Source organism: Ictalurus furcatus, chromosome 28, assembly GCF_023375685.1.
Source record: "Ictalurus furcatus strain D&B chromosome 28, Billie_1.0, whole genome shotgun sequence".
In the NCBI taxonomy this organism is placed as follows: domain Eukaryota; kingdom Metazoa; phylum Chordata; class Actinopteri; order Siluriformes; family Ictaluridae; genus Ictalurus; species Ictalurus furcatus.
The window spans coordinates 10,297,207-10,320,555 of NC_071282.1; the positions used below are offsets into that span (position 1 = coordinate 10,297,207).

The window sequence follows — 23,349 nt, forward strand, 5'->3', positions numbered from 1 at the left end:
ATGAATCTGCTGTTATAATTAATCAAGGCAAGGCCATCAAAATAGAGAGGAAAATGTCACCCATAAACCAATGCACCAACTTTTCTGCAGTATGAGCTGATTGCCCCATACATTTTAAGTCATGTTTTGTGCCTCGTAAAGTGCCTTCATAGTGAAATTGATTCCAAAATTATACCACATTTCGAATCACAGTAGATTCACACCAAAAGACAAACATTGAAAAGTAAACAACAAAACAGTATTTATTGAACTACAAAGCTATAGAAAAAGCTGATGGACCAACTCTCTCTCACAAACAGAAAATTTAATGACAGAAAGATAGGTGGTAAGACAAATGCATACAATCAATTCCATCATTATTTCCAAAACACCATATATTTTCATATTTTTGTATTTTTCCTACTTAACAGATAATGATCAAGTTATTCAGTGAGGTATCGATACCACTATTACAAATAAGAGTTTGGCTTAACGTAGCCAACATTCATATTTACATTGAATCAGGGCATAACTTCACAAATTGGAAACCCAGTTTAGAGTTCGTCTTTTTCTTACATTTCACCTAAACGCAATCATTTCTCTTAGTTCATTTATTTACCTCTCCTTACACAGCAGCCTTCTTTAGATCCTCAGGCAGCACCCTGCCTTTCTTCCTGATTCTCTGTTTACGCTTCTCCATCTTGTTCTGCTTGAATTTCTGTATATTTTTGCGTCTTTTATCTTGCCTCTGCTGCATCTTCTCCAGCACTTGCTGACTCCTTTCAGCCCATTTCTTCTTCCTCTGTGTCTTCATTTTCTCCTTCCTCTTCAAGGAAGCACGCAGAAGGTCTTCATTGTCTTTGATCTTCAAGCCCTCGGCCTTGTAGAGGACGTTAGTCCACCGCATTTTCTCTTCTTCCTTCTTGGCTTTCTTTTCATCCTTTTCTCTCAGCTCCTCAAGACGGGCCTTCCTAGCTTCCACTCGGGACAAAAGCTGTTTGACGTTCCTGCCTGTGAGGGGAGTGAGCCCTCTTTTTGCCTTCCTTTTCTTCTTCTCCTTTAACTGTGTTGCTTTGTCCACATACTCCTCCCCTACTTCTACCTTGTTGAAGACGATGGTGTTTGTGTCCATTTTGGCAGGTTTGCTTCCTGTAGAATCACTCTGAGGCACGGGTGCCGGTTCTGTTTCATTTTCTACTTTGACCTCTATGGAAGCACTCTCCGCTAACTTCTTCATGCGGAATTCTTTCCGTTTCCTCTTCTTTCGCTCCCTCTCCTGTTTTCGTTTTGCTCGACGTTTCTGCACTTCCTCTGAGGAGGGATCTTTTGGAGTGCCCTATGTAAAAATAAATAAATAAATAAATAAATAAATAAAAAAAATGATTCAAGGCTTAAGACACACTAATTATACATACATACACTACATATACATACATACACACATACATATACATATATATACACATACATACATACTGTGCTGTGAAATTATTTCAGATATTCAAGCAAAAAACAAACAAAAACATGATAATTAATTGAAGCAAAAAAGTTATCCAATACCAATAGGGACTGTTTGAAAATGCAATTTGCCCCTGTAGTTATTAATTCCCTATGTATATGAAGCTGCATTCATAATGGGGTTCAGCTGGACTAGACACAACCAGACCTGATTACTGCAAACCCTGTTCAATCACATCAACACTTAAATAGAACTTTTTCAACAATGAATGAATGCCTTTTATTGTCACTATACACATGTACAATGAAATTAAGAGCCACTCCTTTTTTTGTTCTGTGCCAACATGTACATTAATTAAACAAGAAGAATAAACAAGATAAATAATATAAATAAACAGATAAATAAACAAGATAAATAAACAAGATATTGGGGCAACATGAAGTTGGTTAAAAGGTCTTATGCAGTAACACACTATGCCAAAGTTGAAAGAAATTCCAGAAATGATGAGGATGAAGGTGATTGAAATACATCAGTCTGGGAAGGGTTACAAAGTTAGTATTTCAAAGGCTCTGGGACTCCAAAGAACCACAGTGAGAGCCGTTATCTCCAAAGGGAAAAAACTCTGCACAGTAGTGAACCTTCTCAGAAGTGGCCAACCTTCCAAAATTCCTCCAAGAGCACAGTAGCTACTCATCCAGGAAGTCACAAAAGAGTCAAGGACAACATCAAAAGGACCTACAGACCTCTCTTGCATCAATAAAGGTCACTGTTCATGACTCCACTATCAGATAGACACTGGGCAAAAATGGTATGCATGGAAAAGTGGCGAGGTGAAAACCACTGCTAACCCAGAAGAACATTAAGACTCATCTGAATTTTCCCAAAACACACCTTGTGATCCTCAAACCTTTTGGGAGAATGTTCTGTAGACTGATGAGGCGAAAGTGGAACAGTCTGAAAGGCAGGGTTCCCGTTACATCTGGCGTAAACCAAATGCAGAATTCCACAAAAAGAACATCATACCTATGGTCAAGCATGGTGGTGGAAGTGTGATGGTGTGTGGATGCTTTGTTGCTTGAGGGCCTGGGCAACCTGGGAAACATGAATTCTGCTCCCTACCAGAAAATCCTAAAGGAGGATGTCTGGTCTTCAGTCCATAAGTTGAAAGTCAAGCGCAACTGGATTATGCAGCAAGACAAATGATCCAAAGCATAGGAGTAAATCCTAGTCCTAGAAGTAAGTGAAAGACTGATCACCAGTTATCGGAAGCGTTTGGGTGCAGTTATTGCTGCTAATGGTGGCACAACCAGACTTTAATTAGTTTTTCACATTGGTGACCAGTGTAAGTGTATCGTGTGTTTACTCAGGTTGCCTTTGTTTTATGTTGTATTTCGTTTGAAGATCTAAAACTATTTAGTAGGAGATGTACACAAAAACAGAAGAAATATATATACAAAAAATAAAAATAAAATGTCTCTCACAATTTCCGCTAAGACATTTTGGTGCCGGCCAACATGTCTGGGAACGATTAAGTTTACCGGACAAACTGGAAAAAATCCGGTCATCTCATTTTGGTGTTTCTTAACATTTAGTACCATGTTTTGGACTATGCATAATATATGCGATTGTTGCAGCGGTGGCGTGGTCGAGCGTCAGCTGTTAGCCTGAATTTCCTTGTGTGGGTCTGTTTCTGCTTTCAGAGCCGACCAGTACAGAGACGTGTTTGTGTGTGTGTTGTTGAATCGGTCCGCTAAAAAGCAAAAGTAATAATGGAGAGAAATGTGAAAAGACTCATTTAGCACTGACAGATACCTTACTTAGGTGTGCAATTGCGAACGTACCTTGTCTAATGTCTGCTTCGTGTTAATATTTTTACCGGACATCGAGTCTGACAATTTTTTATTTTATCGGACATTTTAAATTTATTACGGTCAAAAACCAGTATTTACCGGCTAACATACACTCAGATTATATATATATATATATACACATACATACATACATACATACATACATACATACACACACACACACACACACACACACACACACACACACATACATACACACCAGCAAGGCAATTGTTTTGTTTTTTTCTACAATGAATACATTTGGGTTTGAGATCAAAAGACATATGACACGATAGATCAGAATTTCAGCTTTCATTTCCTGATATTTATATCTATGATGTGTTAAACAACTTAGAACATGGCATCTGTGGTGGCTGACCACCCAACTTTTAGGTGAGTGAAAGTATTGGAACAGATAGTCTTAAAGTAACCAATACTATTTGGATGCATATTCCTTGCTTGCAATGACTGCATCAAGCCAGCCATTGACCCACTGACATCACCAAACTGGGGGTTGGGGGGTAAAATGCTGCTCAATTTGGTTAAGGTCTAGTGACCAGTCTAAAACCTTCCACTCAGCGCTCAAACCAAGGGTAGACATTGAGAGCTATTAATTGTTTAAACAATCTAACAGGGTACACCTGTAAGACAGATATTCAAATATTTTTGATCATTTGACAAATGGGTGAGTTCAAATAAAAGGTGCCAGTTTCTAAGCTGTTTAATCCATCTAGATCTAAATACCAGGAAATGAAAGCTGCGATTCTGATCTATCGTCTCATATTCACCTGTTGATTTCAAACACAAACGTCTTGTGTATAGCAAAACTCCAGAAATTGGCCTTACCGTTGAAATACTTTTGGAGGGGACTGTATATAATAATTCCAGAATGTCAAAGCTTAAAGGAAACCTTCACCCTAAAACATATTCCATTGAAATATTTGTTATGTGCTTAGTATTTTTGGTACTAATTTGTTGGTTGGGGCTGTATTATTCCTGTGAGAGGGATAACAGTTTTGCTGCAGCTGTTAAACATAAGGGATAACAGCTTTTTTCATTATACACTATTCTACTTGTGCACCATTCAAGATCATGTTAATTATAAAGATTAATATGCAAGTCGTTTATGGAGGATTGTTCCTTTAATTTTCATTCCTTAATTGTAAAACAATGGTTTTCCAGTTTGAGACTTCCTCCTGGTTTACATACCTGTGCGCGAGACGCCTCAATCTTCTCATGAAGTCTTTTCTTTAAAATATCCACCGCATTAAACTCCTCTGACTTTGTACCTTCGAAGTGAAACATGTTAATAAATATACGAAAGCACATAATTTACCAGGAATTTTTCTGATTCATTCAGATTTGCGCTTGTGGTTTACCTTCAGTCTTCTGTTGCATCTTTACTCGTTTCCCACGCTGAACTTTGACCTGGACAGCATTCTGTACAGCTGTACCGCTTTGCTTCTGTGCTGGTTTATGAATACTTGTTGGAGTTGGCTTCCTGTAATTTGTGTTCATATTACGTCCTTTTCCAGGCTCCCAGTTGTTCTTTTGCTTCTTCTTGTGTGGACCAGCTTCACAGTCACTTCTGCCTTGAAATGGAACTGAAAAATAAAAATTGTAATTTTCCTGGGGACCTATACAGTGTTCATTCCTAGCCAATAGTACTGTCTGTACTCTCCAAATTCAGATCTTTATTGGAAAGGGTTTAAACAATGTTTTTCATACTTGTTCAATGAACCATAAACAATTATTGCAGATGCACCTGTGGAACAGTCCTTAAGACACTAACAGTTTACAGGTGGTTGGCAATTAAGGTCACAGTTACAATAACTTAGGACACTACAGAGACTTTTCTACTGACTCTGAAAAACACCAGAAGAAAGATGCCTATGGTTCCTGCTCACCTGTGTTAACATGCCATAGGCCTGCTGCAGGGAGGCATGAGGACTGCAGATGTGGCCAGAGCAATAAACTGCAATGTCTGTAATGTAAGATGCCTAAGACAGTACTACAGAGAGACAGGAAGGACAGCTGATCGTCCTTGTAGTGGAAAATTACATGTAACCATGTCTCGTCCCCTCAGACGTGATTGAGAACTTGCAAATGCCTTGGTGGAAGAGTGGAGTAACACCTCACAGCAAGAACTGACAAATCTGGTGCAGTCCATGAGGATGAGATGCGCTGTAGTACTTAAAGCAGCTGGAAGCCACCACATACTGACTGTTACTTTTGATATTAGGTTGAACATTATTCTGAAATTGTTCCATAAATTGTAGACGCAGATTTTCACAGATTGGTGAACCTCTGCCCATCTTTACTACTGAAAGACTCTGCCTCTCTAAAATACTCTTTAAACCCAATTGTGTTACTGACCTGTTGCCAATGAACCTCCAGCTGTTTCTTTTCAGTAACACTTACTTCTCCAGCCTTTTGTTGCCCTGTCCCAACTTTTTAAAGACGTGTTGCGGCCATCAAATTCAAAATGACCTTTTCTTTTTTTTCTTAAAATGGTACATTTACTCAGTTTAAACACTTGATATGTTTTCTTTGTTCTATTCTGAATAACATATGGGTTTATGAGATTTGCAAATCATTGCATTCTGTTTTTATTTACATGTTACACAGCGTCCCAACTTCTTTGGAACTGGGGTTGTATGTAAACATTTAAGCATTAAGTGATTCCATACCATAGCCTCTCTTCTTGGGCTTCTGATCCTCAGAATGCCATCTTTTGCGGGTAAACTTCTCCAGGTATTCATATTTGGCAACGAGGCTGGACATCTTTGGAGACTGAACTGTAAATAAAATTACACGTAACACAATAACACAATGTACGTTTGGCCTTACTTTAGAGATACAAGCCGACATGCATCTGATATTCACAAACATTGTTATTTACCGAAAATGCAACAATAAAATGATCTTAAAATTAAATGTATTGTTACTTACCTGCTTTGAAGTTTAGAAAGATCCTCCAGTAACTGTAAATGTACTTCTATATGTTCCGTATTGGATGAGTGAGCAGTCTGTGGTTACATTACTTATCCCTTTAGATCAAACATTTAAATCGTAGCAAATTCTGAAACTTAGAGCAAACCATAAACATTATGGGATGCAAAACATAATATAAAATAAAACAACGTGCCTCTGCAGTAACTTTCAGCTCAGACACGTGTGTTTACAGCGCGCATGCGCAAATTTCCTGACGTCCCGGAAATAGTTACACTGAAAACAGTCCCTTTAACACACACGCTTTAGAGGCTAATATGGGTGTTTGTTGACCTACTGCTTATTAAATTAAGTTTAAAAAGATCCATAAGAACCCGTTGAAGATTTCACGTTAAAATATCTGGTGTGTAATCATGAGCAGTTTCAAATTTATGCTGACGCTGTGCAATTACAGCCGCAGGATCATTCGGAATAATGTAAGTCTCTTTTCATTAGTTATGACACTGAGCAACTGTCAATATTTTGATAAACATACTCTAGCTATGAAAACTTTGGGCGGCTATTAATCATTCAAACTTTTCCTGTAGGAACCTTTAACCCCTGTGTTCTGTTTTTACTTAAAGTGGAGCCATAAGTTGTGTCCCAAATGACATACTATACACTTATACTATACACTATACACTTATTCTATGCACTATACACTTATACTATACACTGTACATTATACATTTATACTGTACACGATACACTTATACTGTACACTGTACATTATACATTTATACTGTGCACTATACACTTATACTGTACACTATACACTTATACTATACACTGTACATTTATACTGTACACTATACACTTATATATGTACTATACTTACTCACTTATTCTATGCACTATACACTTATACTATACACTTATACACTAAACAATTATACTATACACTTATATTATACACTGTACATTTATACTGTACACTATACACTTATACTGTTCACTATACATTTATTCTATGCACTATACACTTATACTGTATACTATACACTTATTCTATGCATTATACACTTATACCATACACTTATACACTAAACAATTATACTGTACACTATACACTTATACTATACACTGTACATTTATACTGTACACTATACATTTATACTGTACACTGTACATTTATACTGTACACTTATTCTATGCACTATACACTTATACACTAAACAATTATACTGTATGCTATACACTTGTACTGTACACTATACACTTATACAATACACTGTATACTATACACTTATACACTACACACTTATACTGTACACTATACACTTATACTGTACACTATACATTTATTCTATGTAGTATACACTCTGCCATCTAGTGCATGAATTTTGTAAGAGTAGTATTGTCTTAAATGGCACAATTTCGGTATTGTACTAACCAGAACTATATGCTGCTTCCCGGTTGAGGGCAAATAATATGGGATGAAATTAGTCTCAAAATTATTAACAAATGCGTGCACAATTATGCATGAGGTAGCACCTGCCTACTTGTGCTTGATTTGAGAGCAAGTGCTACTGGACGTTTTTGGCATCCTCCCAAAGAAACCCAGACACATCGATAGCTGTGATGTGCAGCAAAAGGTTGTTGAGCTTCACAAAATAGGAAGTGGCTATAAGAATATAGCAAAAGCATTGAAAATGCCTGTTTCCACCATCAGGGCAATAATTAAGATAATAATTAAGTTCCAGTCAACTGGAAATGTTATGAATCAACCTGGAAGAGAACATGTGTCTATATTGTCTCGACGCACTGTGAGGAGGATGGTTCGAGTGGCTGAAAAATCTCCAAGGATCACAGCTGGAGAATAGCGGAAGTTAGTTGTGTCTTGGAGTCAGAAAGTCTCCAAGACTACAATCCGAATTCACCTACATCACCACAAGTTGTTTGGAAGGGTTTCAAGAATAAAACCTCTACTCTCATCCAAAAACAAACTCGAGCGTCTTCAGTTTGCCAGACACTACTGGAACTTCAAATGGGATCGGGTTCTATGGTCAGATGAAACCAATATACAGCTTTTTTTTTTTTGATCATAGAATTTTTATTGGAAATTTGTATTTTACACATTATAACACCACGCCCAACAACCCCAACAAAACAACCACAGCCAAAACCAAAATAGAGCTTTTTGTCAATAAACACCAGAGGTGGTTTGGTGCACACAGAGAGGTAGCCATTTGGAAAAGTACCTCATGTCCACGGTTAAATATGGTGGTGGCTCTTTAATGTTTTGGGGCTGTTTTTCTGCCAGAGGACCTGGACATTTTGTTAGGATACAAGGCATCATGGACTCAAAATCAAATATCAACAGATATGAAATGAAAACCTGACTGTCTCTGCCAGAAAGCTTAAAATGGGCCATGGTTGGATCTTCCAGCAGGACAATGATCCAAAACATACATCAAAATCAACACAGAAATGGTTTACTGACCACAAAATCAAGGTCCTGCCATGGCCATCCCAGTCCCCTGACTTGAAACCCATAGAAAACCTGTAGGCTGAACTGAAGAGGAGAGTCCACCAGCGTTTGAAGGATCTGGAGAGATTCTATAAGGAATGGTCTCAGATCCCTTGCCATGTATTCTCCAACCTCATCAGGCATTATAGGAGAAGACTCAGAGCTGTTATCTTGGCAAAGGGAGGTAGCACAAAGTATTGACTAAAAGGGTGCCAATAATTGTTGCACACCTATATTTAACAAAGATTTTTTTTTGATAAACCTGTGTTTTGTTTGAAATTGTTTGGTATCCATGAGAGCAGAGTATTTTTGTGAATTTTATTAACAAAAGACCAAAAGGTTAAACAATAAAGACAAAAAATTTTCACAGCCTTCTTTGGTCATATTTACCAAGGGTGCCAATATTAGTGGAGGGCACTTTGTATACATATACATATATGATATGTATGTGTGTGTGTGTGTGTGTGTGTGTGTGTGTGTGTGTGTGTGTATTTCTCTTTGCCAAGCCTTTGTTTAGACCTGATTAATACTTCAATCAATACATTTGGTTGTATAATATTAGCTATATCCACATCAACACTTTCAACAAGATAAGAAATTTTATAAATGCAATTGCTCAGCTTAAGCTTCAAGTTAATTTAAAACCCGTACGATAGTGTATCTTTGCTTGTTTGTTTTTATATGTATCGCTTTTTGTCATAGAATCTATATTTCCACATAATTGTTGGGCATTGTACCTTGACATTGTACAAATGTTGCCTGAAAATAAAACTATGAAAAAGGTGGGGGTTTTTTATTTTATATTTAGCCTATGGAATGTCCATTGCATCCGTTTTATAAAATCTATTGTAATTTTTTTAAAATTTGTTTACATTTCTTCACAGTCCATATTTTTGTTTTTCTAGGCTCAAACACTCACTCCCACAAGGAATCTTTTCCACAGGTCACGACAGGATCTCCTTAAACATGAGCATGGTAAGAATAGCTATCTGGACAATGGTCCTGTTCTTTGCCTTGTGATTGTTTTTTTTTTTCTTCTTCTTCAGGTTGTCTTACTGTTACTATCTGTTTAGAGAGGCATAAGAAGTGTTTTTGTAACACTGTAGGTCCAGGTCTAAAAGTTTGTGTGTGACAGTAAATGGTCTGTTCACTAAGGCGGCACAATATCCAGTCCAATTACATTTTATTTGAAGAGTGCTTTTAACAATAGACATTGTCACAAATCAGCTTTTCAGAAATCCGAACGTAGATTTACATCCACAATGAGCAAATCAGAGGCGACAGTGGCAAGGACAAAGTCCCTGAGACTTTAAAAGGAACCAGAATCGAAAGGCAGCCTGTCTTCTTCTGTGTGACATCAGAGAGTAACATTATAAATCATTACTCTTCTACAATTATAAATCTTGTATGGTAGCACTACTTGTATTGTTCTCGGCTTGATATATCGCTATTTCCTCATTTGTAAGTCGCTTTGGATAAAAGCGTCTGCTAAATTAATAAATGTAAATGTACAACTGTAAACTATAAAGTCAAACAGTACTAAGTGTGTTGAAAGGATGTTCAGTATGAGCATATTGTGAATAAATGTCCTGGAAAGAGCACAGGACAGGCTTTATGATTACAGCATTAGTTTTTAGATACAAGTTTACAGTATCCAGCTGAGATGAGGGCGATGTTTGCGTATAAACTGTTTTTGGGAATAATTGCAAATCTTTAACACTGCACAAAATGGGGGAAAAAATCTTTGCAAAAAAGATTGATCCAGTATTTCCTATTATGAAATTAACTAAACCAACTAAAAAAGTATTAAACCGATTTTTAGACATTTGTATTCAGTTCAAGATTTAAAGCTTCTTATTCCATTGGCAGGTAGATTTTTGCTTCTTTCTAGAAAAAAAAATGCTTAAACTTTACTGAATTATCTATAGATAATAGAACAAGATCATTTCAAGCTTGAAATTAGAAACACTGTCTAGAAATAGGTTAAATAATTTTGTATTTCTTGCAGTCTTATAATAGGAAATACTAGATGAATTGGACTATATTCAAGATTTTTACTTGCTAAGGTTTAGAAATCAGGCAAGTCAGGTCTGTGAGAGGGACCACAGAAGTGTGCCAGGATCTGGGAGGACAGGATCAGGCAGCAGGACAACATAGATTTGAGTATTTCAGAAACTGCAAACCTTGCATACATTTAAGACAAAATGAAAAAGACAAAGAAAAACCATAGGGAATTGGGATTTTCTAAATCAAAGCCATTATGTTCTCTCAGGACTATTGAAGTTTTGAGAGAACTACAGGGGCAATGGCGCACGTTCACAGTATTAAAATGGTCCCTTTAGTAAATTATCAATAAACTATTTTGTGAGCTGTGCGCATCCTTGAGAATCAAATCTCAGACACACCAAATGTAGGTTTTTGATGAATCATGACATTCATATGATCCAGTAAACAATAATCATTTTAGTCATGCAAGTAATGCAGTATTGAATTGCAACTTATATATATATATATAACTTAACGGAAACTAAATCTGTCAGTGAAAAAACATTTCCGTTAGCTGACACAACTAACCTATCATTGTATGGGTTTAGCTGCTACAGTGCCATGCAAAGTACGTTAGCTGTTCTTATGCTCTGCTCATATCATGTTCACGTAAACTGAAACTCAAATAAACATTTACACACCTTGTTTTCCTCAGCCTGAGAGGATGTTAGTGTTTCAGTGTTTCAGTTTCAGCCCTTTATATCCATTTTCCTCTCACATTGACTGACTGTGTGAGCTAGAGTTTGGCTGAATTGAGACTTGTCAGCTAATAGGACGCAAGTATTTCCACGTGTTTACCTGTAATATGTATATGTATGTGTGTATATATATATATATATATATATATATATATATATATATATATATATATATATATATATATATATATACACACACACACACACACACACACACACACACAGAAATAGAGCTCCAAAATCGACTAAAATGCCAGCTTTCTCAGGCTCCGTTGATCATAGAGGCACAGGGATGGTGTTGTTTGAAAGATACTAAAGAGCTCTTTTTTAAATGTATAATGTATAATTTGACCTCTGGTGTTCAAACAGTGCAATTCCATTAAATGCATATTTAATAGAATGCTGATATCACACATTTCTATGATGCACAGCATCACATTTGTGCATCACGATGTATCGTAACATCCATAGTTATTTCTGTAAGTTCCCAGTAATAAAAGGAAATATTTGCTCTTCATGAGTTCAGCTTTCAATCTGTTTTACAGTTAAATTTGCAGTCAAGCGTCAACAGTTCAAATCCACTGTTGTCCAGGAAGAAAAGAGTGAGGATTCCATACTGAAATGGTTTCTGCTGTTGATCCCTATCACCACATTTGGCCTTGGAACATGGCAGGTACTTCCTTCATTGTGTTCACCCTAATAAATCTTCTCGATCATGAATAGGTTGGTGCGTTTCATGTGGGTTCCCTCTAGGTTCTCCGGTTTCCTCCTACCTCTCTAAGCATTCTGATAAGTGGATTGGCTTCTCTAAATTGCCTCTAGGTGTGAATGAGTGTGTGAATGGTGCCCTGTGACTGACTGGAGTCCCATCTGGTGTGTATTCCCGCACAACACTCTTGACCCAGTGCAATCTGACTAGGATCGAGCTGGACTTCAGGTTACTGAGGATGAGTGAATGGTTGTGATTGAATAGTTTGTGGTAATAGCATTTATACATTTAAAGGTAAAGCGGAGGCAGTGGAAGCTGAAGCTGATCAAAGACCTTCATATATTGACGACAGCAGATCCAATCCCGCTGCCCACAGAGTGAGTTTGGGCAATTTCTGTCCTACACCATAAAAACTGCTAGGAAAGTCAGTTGCCTTATTAATATAATTTGTATGTGAAATTTTATATGCTGCAGTCCTGGAGAGTTGAAGGATCTGGAGTACCGGCGTGTGAAGGTCCGTGGCCGGTTTGATCACTCTCGGGAGTTGTACATCCTGCCACGTTCGCTAGTGGATCCTGAGAGAGAAGCTCGAGAGGCAGGCAGACTGTCATCCAGTGCAGAAAGTGGAGCTAACGTTATCACGCCATTCCACTGTACTGATCTAGGGTGTGTATCAACACACACTACACCTAACTTCTCTATTTCATATACTGTACATTCTTACTAAAAAAAAATGATTCATTAGACTCCTTTGCTAAGGAACAACTTTGAGAAATCTGAAGTATTTTTAGTTATGTCACCATTCTCGATCCCTCAGGATTACCATCTTGGTGAACCGAGGTTATGTACCCAAAAATAAAATTAGACCAGAAACAAGGATAAAGGGGCAGGTAAATAAACTTTTTTTTTTACTTTATTAATTGTGTTCACTCACTCAGGGCTTGATTAACAAGGTGTTAGCGGTTGTCAGATCATAGCCAAAACATTTGTATACAGCTCATATGTAACCTGAGCTCTGGTTACTGTCTATGTCGTGTAAACTGCAAAGAGAAGTGTTAATCTGAAGAAGTGCTCATATGCAAGGTGAGATTTTACTGAAGGTGCATATATATAGACCTTGTTTTGCTGTTTCATTTGAAGGTGGCAGATGAAGTGGACCTGGTGGGTGTGGTGCGTTTGACAGAGCAGCGCAAACCGTTTGTCCCTCAGAACAACGTTGAGGCGAATCGGTGGCACTATCGTGATTTGGAGGCCATGGCGAAAGCAACTGATGCCGAGGAGATCTTCATCGATGCCGTGTTGGGTCAGAGTTCCTTTTTAATCGTACTAATCCACTCATACACTGGTTCTGCACAAGTAACCAAGAGGTTTTAACCCTCTTACCCCTAAGTTCCCACAGTATTATGTCCCATAACCCTGTATTCCCCAGAGAAACAGCACGCCAACCCTGAGTTCCTGGGCCAAAATCAACATTTTAATTTTAACATTTTTAGGCCTTGAAACAACTTATAATAATGTATTTGTGTAATATTACTTTGAAAATGAAGCAGTTCAGTGTTTTTACTAAACTTAGAGCACAATTCTTAACTAGAGAAATTACGAAAAAATGCTCGCTAAAATCCTTCTACTCATTTAGAAGTACCATACGAGCATCAGCGTGGTCAATGCCTTTGAATAAATTCAAGTAAATAATAAATAAATAAATGCATTTTAGCGCCTAAAGTCAAGTTTCTGGTGATAATCAGACCAGCAGGTAGTGTTTTCACGAATGCACAGAGATGGTCCCGTTATGACTCCAGACCCCTGCAGTGTTTTAAATGTACCTGTGTTCACTGTAGGTGTAACTTTAGCTGGAACACGATTAGCTTTTCGCTTTGGCATTTTTAGTTCACTTCTACTATTACACCAATATTCACGCTTGGATCAGCTTCGTCGTAATGCCGGCATAATAACGTAATCACGTTGTGACGTCATCAACCTTCTGGGTCAAAAAATAATAATTAAATAAGTAAGGAATCATAGCAGAGTAATGCCAATACACCGGCCTTACGGGGATAACGTTTACACTGTAAATCCTCTATATCGGCCTTACGGGGATTTGGCATAGACGACCAAGCCGGTATGTCATCCTTACGGGAATAGATCAAAGACGGGCAAGCCGGTTTTTCGGCCAAACGGGGTAAGAGGGTTAATCCCTGGATTTCCAGAGAGCTTCTTTTCAGCTTTGAACAATCAGCCAAATGAGTCATTATTAATGATATTCATTATTAGGAATATGCATCCTAAGTTTTGTTGGTAAAAAAAAAAAAGCTAGTGTTTCAGTGAATTGTTGCCCTATAGCTTAAACTTTTTTGACAAAAATGTAGTTTTATCACTTACTTGAGAAAGTGCAGGCAGCATGCTGCTTCAAGCACCCTGCTTTTATTATTACTATTAGTTCAAATGTTTATGTTGGATATTTAATAATCTGCACACCACAGATCTCAAAATATAGCTAGTCACTTCCCCCCCCCCCCTTAATTTCCATCATATTTAATCTGACTTCCTGTGATGCAGGAATATACTGACAGTGTTTTCATTTCTTAATAGTCACACATGGAATGGTTAAATGAATATTCAATTACCTTTGCACAAATCTGCTGGATAATGAATAAAGTAACTGATGTTGGAACCAAATGTAAATCCTAACTTCCCATACAGAGAGTACAATACCAGGAGGACCGGTAGGAGGCCAGACAAGAGTAACACTGCGCAACGAACACATGCAGTACATCATTACATGGTGAGTCAGCAACTTCCATCACGTATTTGTAAGATTCTGCTTTTCCTCTGGTTTTTAAAGCTTTGGAAATGAGATGCGGGCAGGCACAAAGACCTGGAAAAACATCCTTTATTAGAGCTTCCTACATACACCCAAGATGTAATTATTTCAGTTTGAATTACAGAACTTTCCATAAATGCCTGTCTGTAATTAAAAACACATGCCTATGTACCCAAGGTTATAATGTACAGTATCTCACAAAAGTGAGTACACCCCTCACATTTTTGTAAGTATTTGATTATATCTTTTCATGTGACAAAACTGAAGAAATGACACTTTGTTACAATGTAAAGTAGTGAGTGTACAACTTGTGTAACAGTGTAAATTTGCTGTCCCCTCAAAATAACTCAACACACAGCCATTAATGTCTAAACCGCTGTCAACAAAAGTGAGTACACCCCTAAGTGAAAATGTCCAAATTGGGCCCAAAGTGTCAATATTTTGTGTGGCCACCATTATTTTCCAGCACTGCCTTAACCCTCTTGGGCATGGAGTTCACCAGAGCTTCACTGGTTGCCACTGGAGTCCTCTTCCACTCCTCCATGATGACATCACGGAGCTGGTCGATGTTAGAGACCTTGTGCTCCTCCACCTTCCATTTGAGGATGCCCCATAGATGCTCAATAGGGTTTAGTCCATCACCTTCACTCTCAGCTTCTTTAGCAAGGCAGTGGTCGTCTTGGAGGTGTGTTTGGGGTCGTTATTATGCTGGAATACTGCCCTGCGGCCCAGTCTCCGAAGGGAGGGGATCATGCTCTGCTTCAGTATGTCACAGTATATGTTGGCATTCATGGTTCCCTCAATGAACTGTAGCTCCCCAGTGCCGGCAGCACTCATGCAGCCCCAGACCATGACACTCACACTACCATGCTTGACTGTAGGCAAGACACACTTGTCTTTGTACTCCTCACCTGGTTGCCGCCACACATGCTTGACACCATCTGAACCAAATAAGTTTATCTTGGTCTCATCAGACCACAGGACATGGTTCCAGTAATCCATGTCCTTAGTCTGCTTGTCTTCAGCAAACTGTTTGCACACTTTCTTCTGCATCATCTTTAGAAGAGGCTTCCTTCTGGGATGACAGCCATGTAGACCAATTTGATGCAGTGTGCGGCGTATGGTCTGAGCACTGACAGGCTGACCCGCCACCCTTCACCTCTGCAGCAATGCTGGCAGCACTCATACGTCTATTTCCCAAAGACAACCTCTGGATATGACGCTGAGCACGTGCACTCAACTTCTTTGGTCGACCATGGCGAGGCCTGTTCTGAGTGGAACCTGTCCTGTTAAACGCTGTATGGTCTTGGCCACCGTGCTGCAGCTCAGTGTCAGGGTCTTGGCAATCTTCTTATAGCCTAGGCCATCTTTATGTAGAGCAACAATTCTTTTTTTCAGATCCTCAGAGAGTTCTTTGTCATGAGATTCCATGTTGAACTTCCAGTGACCAGTATGAGGGAGTGTGAGAGCGATAACACCAAATTTAACACACCTGCTCCCCATTCACACCTGAGACCTTGTAACACTAACAAGTCACATGACACCGGGGAGGGAAGATGGCTAATTGGGCCCAATTTGGACATTTTCACTTAGGGGTGTACTCACTTTTTTTGCCAGCGGTTTAGACATTAATGGCTATGTGTTGAGTTATTTTGAGGGGACAGCAAATTTACACTGTTACACAAGCTGTACACTCACTACTTTACATTGTAGCAAAGTGCCATTTATTCAGTGTTGTCACATGAAAAGATAAAATCAAATATTTACAAAAATGTGAGGGGTGTACTCACTTTTGTGAGATACTGTATATTTTGTGTTATTACAAGAGATAACCCTCCCCAGCAACTCATGGCAATGACCTAGATCTGTCTTGCTTGGTCATGCTTTACTGAGGCCGTCTTAAGTCTTGAATAGTCAAGGATTTTTTAAAAAATGAATAAATTGAAGAAAACCCTTAATATTCTACATTTTGCTTTATTTCAACTCCAAAAAGCAGCTATGATCTCATATTATAGTCTTACATGGTGCATCACACTGAAAAAAGTAACGCCTCACCACAATAAAAGCAGTTTAAGAATAATTAATAAATGTGGTCTACAACTGAGCATGAATCAGTATAGGAAGTAAAACATCACTTGGAGATGAGATTTCAATCTGATGGGAGTTTTTTTCCTTCTAGGTATGGACTATGTGCTGTTACTTCCTACATGTGGTATGCAAAATTCATCAAACGCCTTAGCTTATAACTAACTAACCAATCTTGGTAAACCATGGTGTAAAGACATCGAAATGTATTTTTTGTATTGTTGGTGAAGTATCTGAATGAACCAAAAGTTAAAGCACCTGACTGTAACCATCCTTTTTTTGTTTGTTTATTCTGTACAACACAGTTCCAACACCTTTTGGAGTTCACAGTTGTGTATTCAGAGTACTTCTGAAATAGTAGTTCTTAGTACTGCAATAACCCTGCCCTGCTCGTCATCCATTTCTCCTGCTCTAACACACCAAATTCAAAATGTCTTCATCTTACAATCCCTGGCACAAATTATAGAATCACCACACGTAGAGGATGTTCACCCTGCTTTTTAACTTCGTAGCAAATAAACAAATCACAGAAGAGACAAAAAATGTTCAATAGCTGAACGTTCTGGCTTTGTGAAACCTACCTCAAACAAATTAAATGAAATGGTTTTAATTAATGGCATATTTTTTTTCAGATCAAGTAGAGAAACAATTTTGGAATCACTCAATCGTAAGGAAAAAGATTATGTTATCATCAAAAAAATCACAATTGGTACTTCGTTGCTCCTCCTCGGGCTTTTATGACGGTTTGAATTCTTTGAGGCATGGACTTCACTAATCAAAAACAATATTCCCCATCAAGCTTGTTGGAGAAAGTTGGAACTTTCTCGAGTAGTGACAAATGACAAAATGCCATAAATGCATGTTTATTGATAAAAATCCAGTCAATAACTGAGCTTTACAGATCTTAAATTCTATCCTCAGGGTTGTTCCCAAGTGGGTTTCTTTGTCAGATAGACAGAATATTTATCTAACAAAGACAATACTATGCAGGGCAGCAGTACTCTATGACCAGGGTTAGAAACACTGTTCAAGAACACTTCTTTGTGGTACCAAGTAAATGTGAGGTTTTGTTGAGATTCTTCACCTTTTCTTTGTGTTAAAAAAAACAACCAAAAACCTGTTGTCCATGTTTTGTGGCCAAAGGCTGTTCATGTTACAGAAGTGATTCCACAAGTATGAATTCTACTCTTCTCATGTTAATATGTATATCAGGGAAATTAAATTTAAGGCAGAATGTCCTAATGCAGGAGTTAAGGACTATGGTAAATTATAATTTAAATATAAATGAAACAAAGGCACAATTGATCTGTGGCATTATGGATACTAACCATCTTTGAGACTGTACTAGAGGTGTAAACCTCAGGCTTCAACACAATACAATTTCAGTTCATAAGGCAATGATTCAATGTTTGATACCACTGAATCTGCAACAATAGATTAACATACTTTGTTCAGAATCTGGGGTACGTCCACTATTAATCTGAAAGTTAAGAGAATGATCATTTTATAAGTGAGTTACAGGCAAATCACTTTACTAGCCAATTAAATTTTGCACATCCGCCCCTTTTTTTTTTTTAAAGTTACTTTATAAACACACCAGTGGTTTATCCTTTTTATGATTTATAGTCAGGCTAAGCTATGATTGGTGCCTTGATTAATTTCATTCATTGCCTTTTAAACATTGATCGAAATTGTCCAGCTGTTACACCCACTAATAGAGTGCATCTACTTTGCTTTTGCCAGATGACAGTTTTAGGTCACTAAATAAAGAGCCATAACATTTGTTTTCTTTGGGGTTTTTTTGTTTATTGTTTTACTAATAAACACACATGTGCTAGGAGTTTAGCCAAGTTTGGTAGCCAGCTCCTTGGCCTTTGCCTTTTCAAGTTTGGCAATACGAGCAGTCGACTTGGGGCCCATGATGTTACCTCCCCAGTGACGACGGATCTGAGAGAGAACAAAAAGAATACATTAGAGCATCTGCATATTTATATTAACCTTGTATCTCCAGCACAGTTCTAGAGACGTAAAATCATGATCACCACCATGCCTTATAGCAGAGTATGACAGTTTTAAAAGCAATAATCCAAAAATAACTAAAGCCACTAAAAAGCACTGCACTGACCTCCTCATATCTGTCATTGTAGTTGGTCTTGATGGCCTCCACTAGCTTGGCAAGAGCCGCTCTGTCCTCACTACAAGGTTGGGACACTCGTTAATCATAAATCCTTTAGTGAAATGCATCGGCACATTAAAGCAAAAAAAAAAAAAAAACACCTCTTTTGCTCAGGGTTAAAAAGCTCATTTGAAACCACATGGTTGTTCAGGTGAAGAAATTCAGACATCATTGCCAAAGAGGCTGAGTATGCATACATGTGAAGGGGGAAAAAATCTGTTACTTACGGGTTGGTCTGTGTGAAGCAGACAGAGGTGCAGGTCTTCCTGTGCACAAGTCGGCCCAGTCTGGCTTTTCCTTTAACGATGCAGTATGGGACACCCATCTTACGGCACAGAGCAGGCAGGAACAACACCAGCTAAACAAGACAAGCAAAGAGTCTGTACACTGTTCATAATAAACGAAACTAGATACTACCCAAACCACCAAGTGCACATTAACTCAAATAGTTTAACAATATGCAACACGCATGAATGGAACTGCTGTGGTTGTCGCTCAGGGTTAAAAAGCTCGTTATTTTGATCTTCATGGTGCATTCAGGTGAAGAAATTCAAAACATCATTGCAGCAACCACAACAGGATTTTACAGCTAATCGTTAATTCTGATGTCTCACAGATAGAAAGAACACTGACCTCGATTGGGTCGACATCATGTGCGATCACAACCAGCTGGGCCTTTTTGCTCTCTACAAGTGATGTGACTGTGTTCACACCTGGGTGAAGAAAAATGAGAAACAACAGACCGTTAAACACTGCAAACTTTCAAAAGAAAAAACAAATTGTAGGCTTTGTCCACGGTCAACTGAAGCAGATGCATTTCCCTACTGCGCTGCAATATGATCAAAAACCCATACTGTGGTACCTCAAAAGCACCTTGTACCAACCCAGTTACATCCAACAGTGATTTGGAGTCCAGGGGGAAAAAGCCAACACTGGCACAGCCAATCAAAAGGGTCACCAACTCTAGGAACTTTAGCACGAACCATAATAGTGCCCACTTGACCATCTAATCATCACCTTTAGAAGTTCTGGAGCAACTAAAACAAGTGTTCGATTGTGGTTTGAGATTAAACCTACAGGAAGGTAGATCTCAAGGAATCGAGCACATTCTCTAGCGCGTTTGCCTCACACCTCTAGGGTTGAGGTTTTGATTCCCGCCATGGCCCTGTGTGTGTGTGGAGTTTGCATGTTCTCCCCGTGCTGCAGGGGTTTCCTCCACGTACTCTGGTCCCCCCCCCCCCGTCCAAAGATATGCATGGTAGGCTGATAGTCATGTCCAAAGTGTCCAGAGTGTATGTGAACATGCCCTGCAATGGATTGGCACCCCGTCCAGGGTGTACCCCACTTTGTGCCCCATGCTCCCTGGGATAGGCTCCAGGTTCCCTGTGACCCAGTAGCATAAGCAGTATAGAAAATGGATGGATCTTCATGTATTTCTAACTAGACACTAAATGACAACTCCAGCACTCTCAGCACCCTGATAAATAATAAACATTATTGTGGGTGATTAGGTTAATCTCATCACAGCTGAGTAAATCACAAACCCAAGCAGATTACAGGTCTGGGATCAGTTTATATTCATAGATTCGCAGAATCAGGATCATACGAAGTGGAAAAACTGATGAAACCAAGCAAAATAAACTGTTGCAGAAAATGGCCATATAATTTTCTTGCTAGCACAACAACTGCCTTTTGGTTAAACAAAAAAACAACCTACCCGAGTAATCTCAACAACATGCAATGTAAGGAGAGACAAGTCCTAGTGTGTCAGCAGATGGGACAGCAGCATGCAGACAGCACAACTGAAAAGGTATCAGCTGAACTAATATTGAACAAGTAAATTTATTCTAATAAAAAGGGCTTTTTGGAAATTCACTCCTTCTGCACAATTCCGTACATCAAGTCTCCTGCTACTTCTAGCTCCTTTTGTCATCAAACGCAAGTTGTAACATGGACAGAAATCTGCTCACCTGCACGGAGGACGGGTGGCCTTTTAGTTGGGACATCTCCCTTCCCTGCAGCCTTCTGTTCAGCACGAGCCAGCAGCCTGCGCTTCTTCTCCTGCTTGGTCTCAGGCCTGTACTTGTGAGCCAACTTGAACAGCTGGGTAGCTGGAGAACAAACAAGACAAGTTTCATTCAGACAAGTAAGCCATCTATGGCAATGCCGTTCAACAACCCCAAATTAATTTTTATATTATATATATATATATATATATATATATATATATATATATATATATATATATATATATATATATATATATATATACACATACACACACACACACACATGCCATCATGGCTTCTGCAGCAAATCCTTTGTTGTGGAAAAAGGACTATATGACCTAATCACTAAAGATAATTGTTGTCATTAAGTTACATTAGTTTAGTTGCTTATCCAGACCTTTATAAGCAAGGAGTTTTAGGCAGTTCAAATTTTAGTCAAATACCTCTGCTAAAGATCAATCATAGTGCATCAGTGATCTTGGTGGGGGAAAAGTGTCAGCACTGAATAATCAGTTTCTCTTCACATCATTTGCACAGCTTTTCAAAGACATTTGTAATGGAGTGTAATGCAACAAAAGCAGAACCCCACAGCTAAAACTGGACCCACCCTCCCGCAGGACCATCAACCCCACTTGATGTTAGGTGACATACCGGTCTGGCGGTCCAGAGCCTGGTTGAACTGGTTGATCGCAGGAGGGACCTTCAGACGCTTGTACAGGATAGCCCGCTGACGCTGCAGCCGAACATACCGGGGCCATTTCACAAACCGGGTCAGATCCCGTTTGGGCTGGATGTCCTGACCTGGTGGAATGAAGGAAGAACTTGAGGGAAAATAAACGCTTTTCACACAAATCAGATCAGAGCTTAACACCAGTGTGCATCAGCGATCTTGGTGGGATGTCTGCATTGCGGTTAAGATAGCAAATATTCTTTAACATCATCTGCACCACTTGTGAAAAAGTAAGGTAAAATGTTTATTACAGGACTGAAGTGTTACCCACCAATGCCAAAGTTCTTCGGCCTTTTCTCGAACAGGGGGTTCACAACCTTCTTGACCTCATGCTTCTTAGCCACAGAAGGAGCAGGTGCCACCTTCTTCCCCTTGGCCTTCTTTCCTTTAGGCTGGAAAACACAAATCTCTTTCAGATAAACCCATGATCAAAGAAACAGTTGCTATTATGTTCAGATAATAAAAATAATAATATATTTGACTTATTATAGGTGAACAACTTCAACCCATCATGTGTCCATCTCTACAGCCCACATCAGTGCAACACGCTTCTTAACTTTGCCTTTACAGACGAATAAAAATCCAGGGTTATGCTGTGTTTTATGAGTAGTTTAATAAATCATCCTGAAATGTGAGGAACTGATAGCAGCATTTGTTCCAGAAATAAATGTTTACAGTGACAGGTCTGGATTACTCTGAAGATCAATACGTTCTCAACATGTTGCCTCAATTAATCAGTTGTTACAATCTGTAAACGAGGGCCTTTACTTTACATCCATACCTTTCCAAACAACAACGAGAACCCTGAATAAGAAGTGTTTCATCCTGCAGCTGAAATTATCCCATGTTAAAGAGTTTGTTTCGGATCGGAACTGCAGTCAAACAACTAAACGTGTGATTTCCCTCATTAGCCAGCAAGCTAACCGGCTAAACGAGAGGCCGTCCTTGGTCTAGCAAGCTACATCACAGCTAACATCTGACAACAAACTCAAAAACTACAGGAGAAATTAAACAAATACAGCAAATTTCCCAACACGAAAATCTTCCGAAAACCGCCTGCAAAAACACACCGATGCGTTAAAACACTGCGGAGTTGGAAACCATCTCACTGAGCCAAGACCTAAATAACTATTAAATTACCTTTTATTTCTTCGTAATACATGTCGATAAATGATTCAATAACCGTCTAAAATGCATACACTTCATTCCTGTGAACCTGAGCGATGATATATAACGGATGTTTGACGATTTTAAAAAGCTTGTTTTCCAAGTGAACAAACAGCTCGACACTCACCATGTTGGTTCAGACAAAAAGGAAGAAGAAGG

General features: G+C 38.7%; 3 protein-coding genes and 4 non-coding genes across 7 annotated transcripts; 1 reads left to right on the forward strand and 6 right to left on the reverse strand.

The window, feature by feature from the left end:
• Positions 1 to 216: 216 nt before the first annotated feature.
• On the reverse strand, positions 217 to 6,467 carry surf6 (surfeit 6). The gene is made up of 5 exons (XM_053617821.1): positions 6,241 to 6,467; positions 5,979 to 6,086; positions 4,668 to 4,892; positions 4,498 to 4,577; positions 217 to 1,315 (listed from the first exon to the last, which is right to left on the reverse strand). Exons 2-5 carry the CDS (start codon positions 6,070 to 6,072, stop codon positions 605 to 607), a joined length of 1,110 nt encoding a protein of 369 aa, XP_053473796.1. The 5' UTR covers positions 6,073 to 6,086; positions 6,241 to 6,467; the 3' UTR covers positions 217 to 604.
• A 56-nt stretch (positions 6,468 to 6,523) lies between these two features.
• Positions 6,524 to 19,043, forward strand: LOC128603416 (surfeit locus protein 1). The gene is made up of 9 exons (XM_053617822.1): positions 6,524 to 6,716; positions 9,655 to 9,724; positions 12,039 to 12,166; positions 12,497 to 12,579; positions 12,677 to 12,868; positions 13,020 to 13,092; positions 13,343 to 13,505; positions 14,903 to 14,984; positions 17,203 to 19,043. Exons 1-9 carry the CDS (start codon positions 6,654 to 6,656, stop codon positions 17,267 to 17,269), a joined length of 921 nt encoding a protein of 306 aa, XP_053473797.1. The 5' UTR covers positions 6,524 to 6,653; the 3' UTR covers positions 17,270 to 19,043.
• rpl7a (ribosomal protein L7a) lies at positions 18,889 to 23,338 on the reverse strand. Its single transcript, XM_053617824.1, has 8 exons — positions 23,318 to 23,338; positions 22,295 to 22,415; positions 21,945 to 22,094; positions 21,255 to 21,395; positions 19,918 to 19,997; positions 19,512 to 19,642; positions 19,234 to 19,303; positions 18,889 to 19,055 (listed from the first exon to the last, which is right to left on the reverse strand). Exons 1-8 carry the CDS (start codon positions 23,318 to 23,320, stop codon positions 18,951 to 18,953), a joined length of 801 nt encoding a protein of 266 aa, XP_053473799.1. The 5' UTR covers positions 23,321 to 23,338; the 3' UTR covers positions 18,889 to 18,950.
• On the reverse strand, positions 19,390 to 19,461 carry LOC128603951 (small nucleolar RNA SNORD36). Its single transcript, XR_008385112.1, has one exon. It is a non-coding gene; the product is annotated as a small nucleolar RNA SNORD36 (small nucleolar RNA).
• Positions 19,775 to 19,851, reverse strand: LOC128603966 (small nucleolar RNA SNORD36). The gene has a single exon (XR_008385126.1). It is a non-coding gene; the product is annotated as a small nucleolar RNA SNORD36 (small nucleolar RNA).
• On the reverse strand, positions 21,759 to 21,827 carry LOC128603954 (small nucleolar RNA SNORD24). The gene has a single exon (XR_008385114.1). It is a non-coding gene; the product is annotated as a small nucleolar RNA SNORD24 (small nucleolar RNA).
• LOC128603952 (small nucleolar RNA SNORD24) lies at positions 22,170 to 22,239 on the reverse strand. The gene has a single exon (XR_008385113.1). It is a non-coding gene; the product is annotated as a small nucleolar RNA SNORD24 (small nucleolar RNA).
• Positions 23,339 to 23,349: the final 11 nt, after the last annotated feature.

Coding starts and splice junctions, on each gene's coding strand:
- surf6 (XM_053617821.1), bottom strand. CDS start 6,072: ATGTCCAGCCTCGTTGCCAAATATGAATACCTGGAGAAGTTTACCCGC. Junction 4,893..5,978: donor GCCCAAGAAGAGAGGCTATG/GTATGGAATCAC, acceptor TTTATTTTTCAG/TTCCATTTCAAGGCAGAAGT. Junction 1,316..4,497: donor TTGAGGCGTCTCGCGCACAG/GTATGTAAACCA, acceptor ATTTTTACATAG/GGCACTCCAAAAGATCCCTC.
- rpl7a (XM_053617824.1), bottom strand. Junction 19,998..21,254: donor GCCACCCGTCCTCCGTGCAG/GTGAGCAGATTT, acceptor TTCTTCACCCAG/GTGTGAACACAGTCACATCA. Junction 19,643..19,917: donor ATGATGTCGACCCAATCGAG/GTCAGTGTTCTT, acceptor TGTCTTGTTTAG/CTGGTGTTGTTCCTGCCTGC.
- LOC128603416 (XM_053617822.1), top strand. CDS start 6,654: ATGAGCAGTTTCAAATTTATGCTGACGCTGTGCAATTACAGCCGCAGG. Junction 9,725..12,038: donor TCTCCTTAAACATGAGCATG/GTAAGAATAGCT, acceptor TCTGTTTTACAG/TTAAATTTGCAGTCAAGCGT. Junction 13,093..13,342: donor AAACAAGGATAAAGGGGCAG/GTAAATAAACTT, acceptor TTTCATTTGAAG/GTGGCAGATGAAGTGGACCT.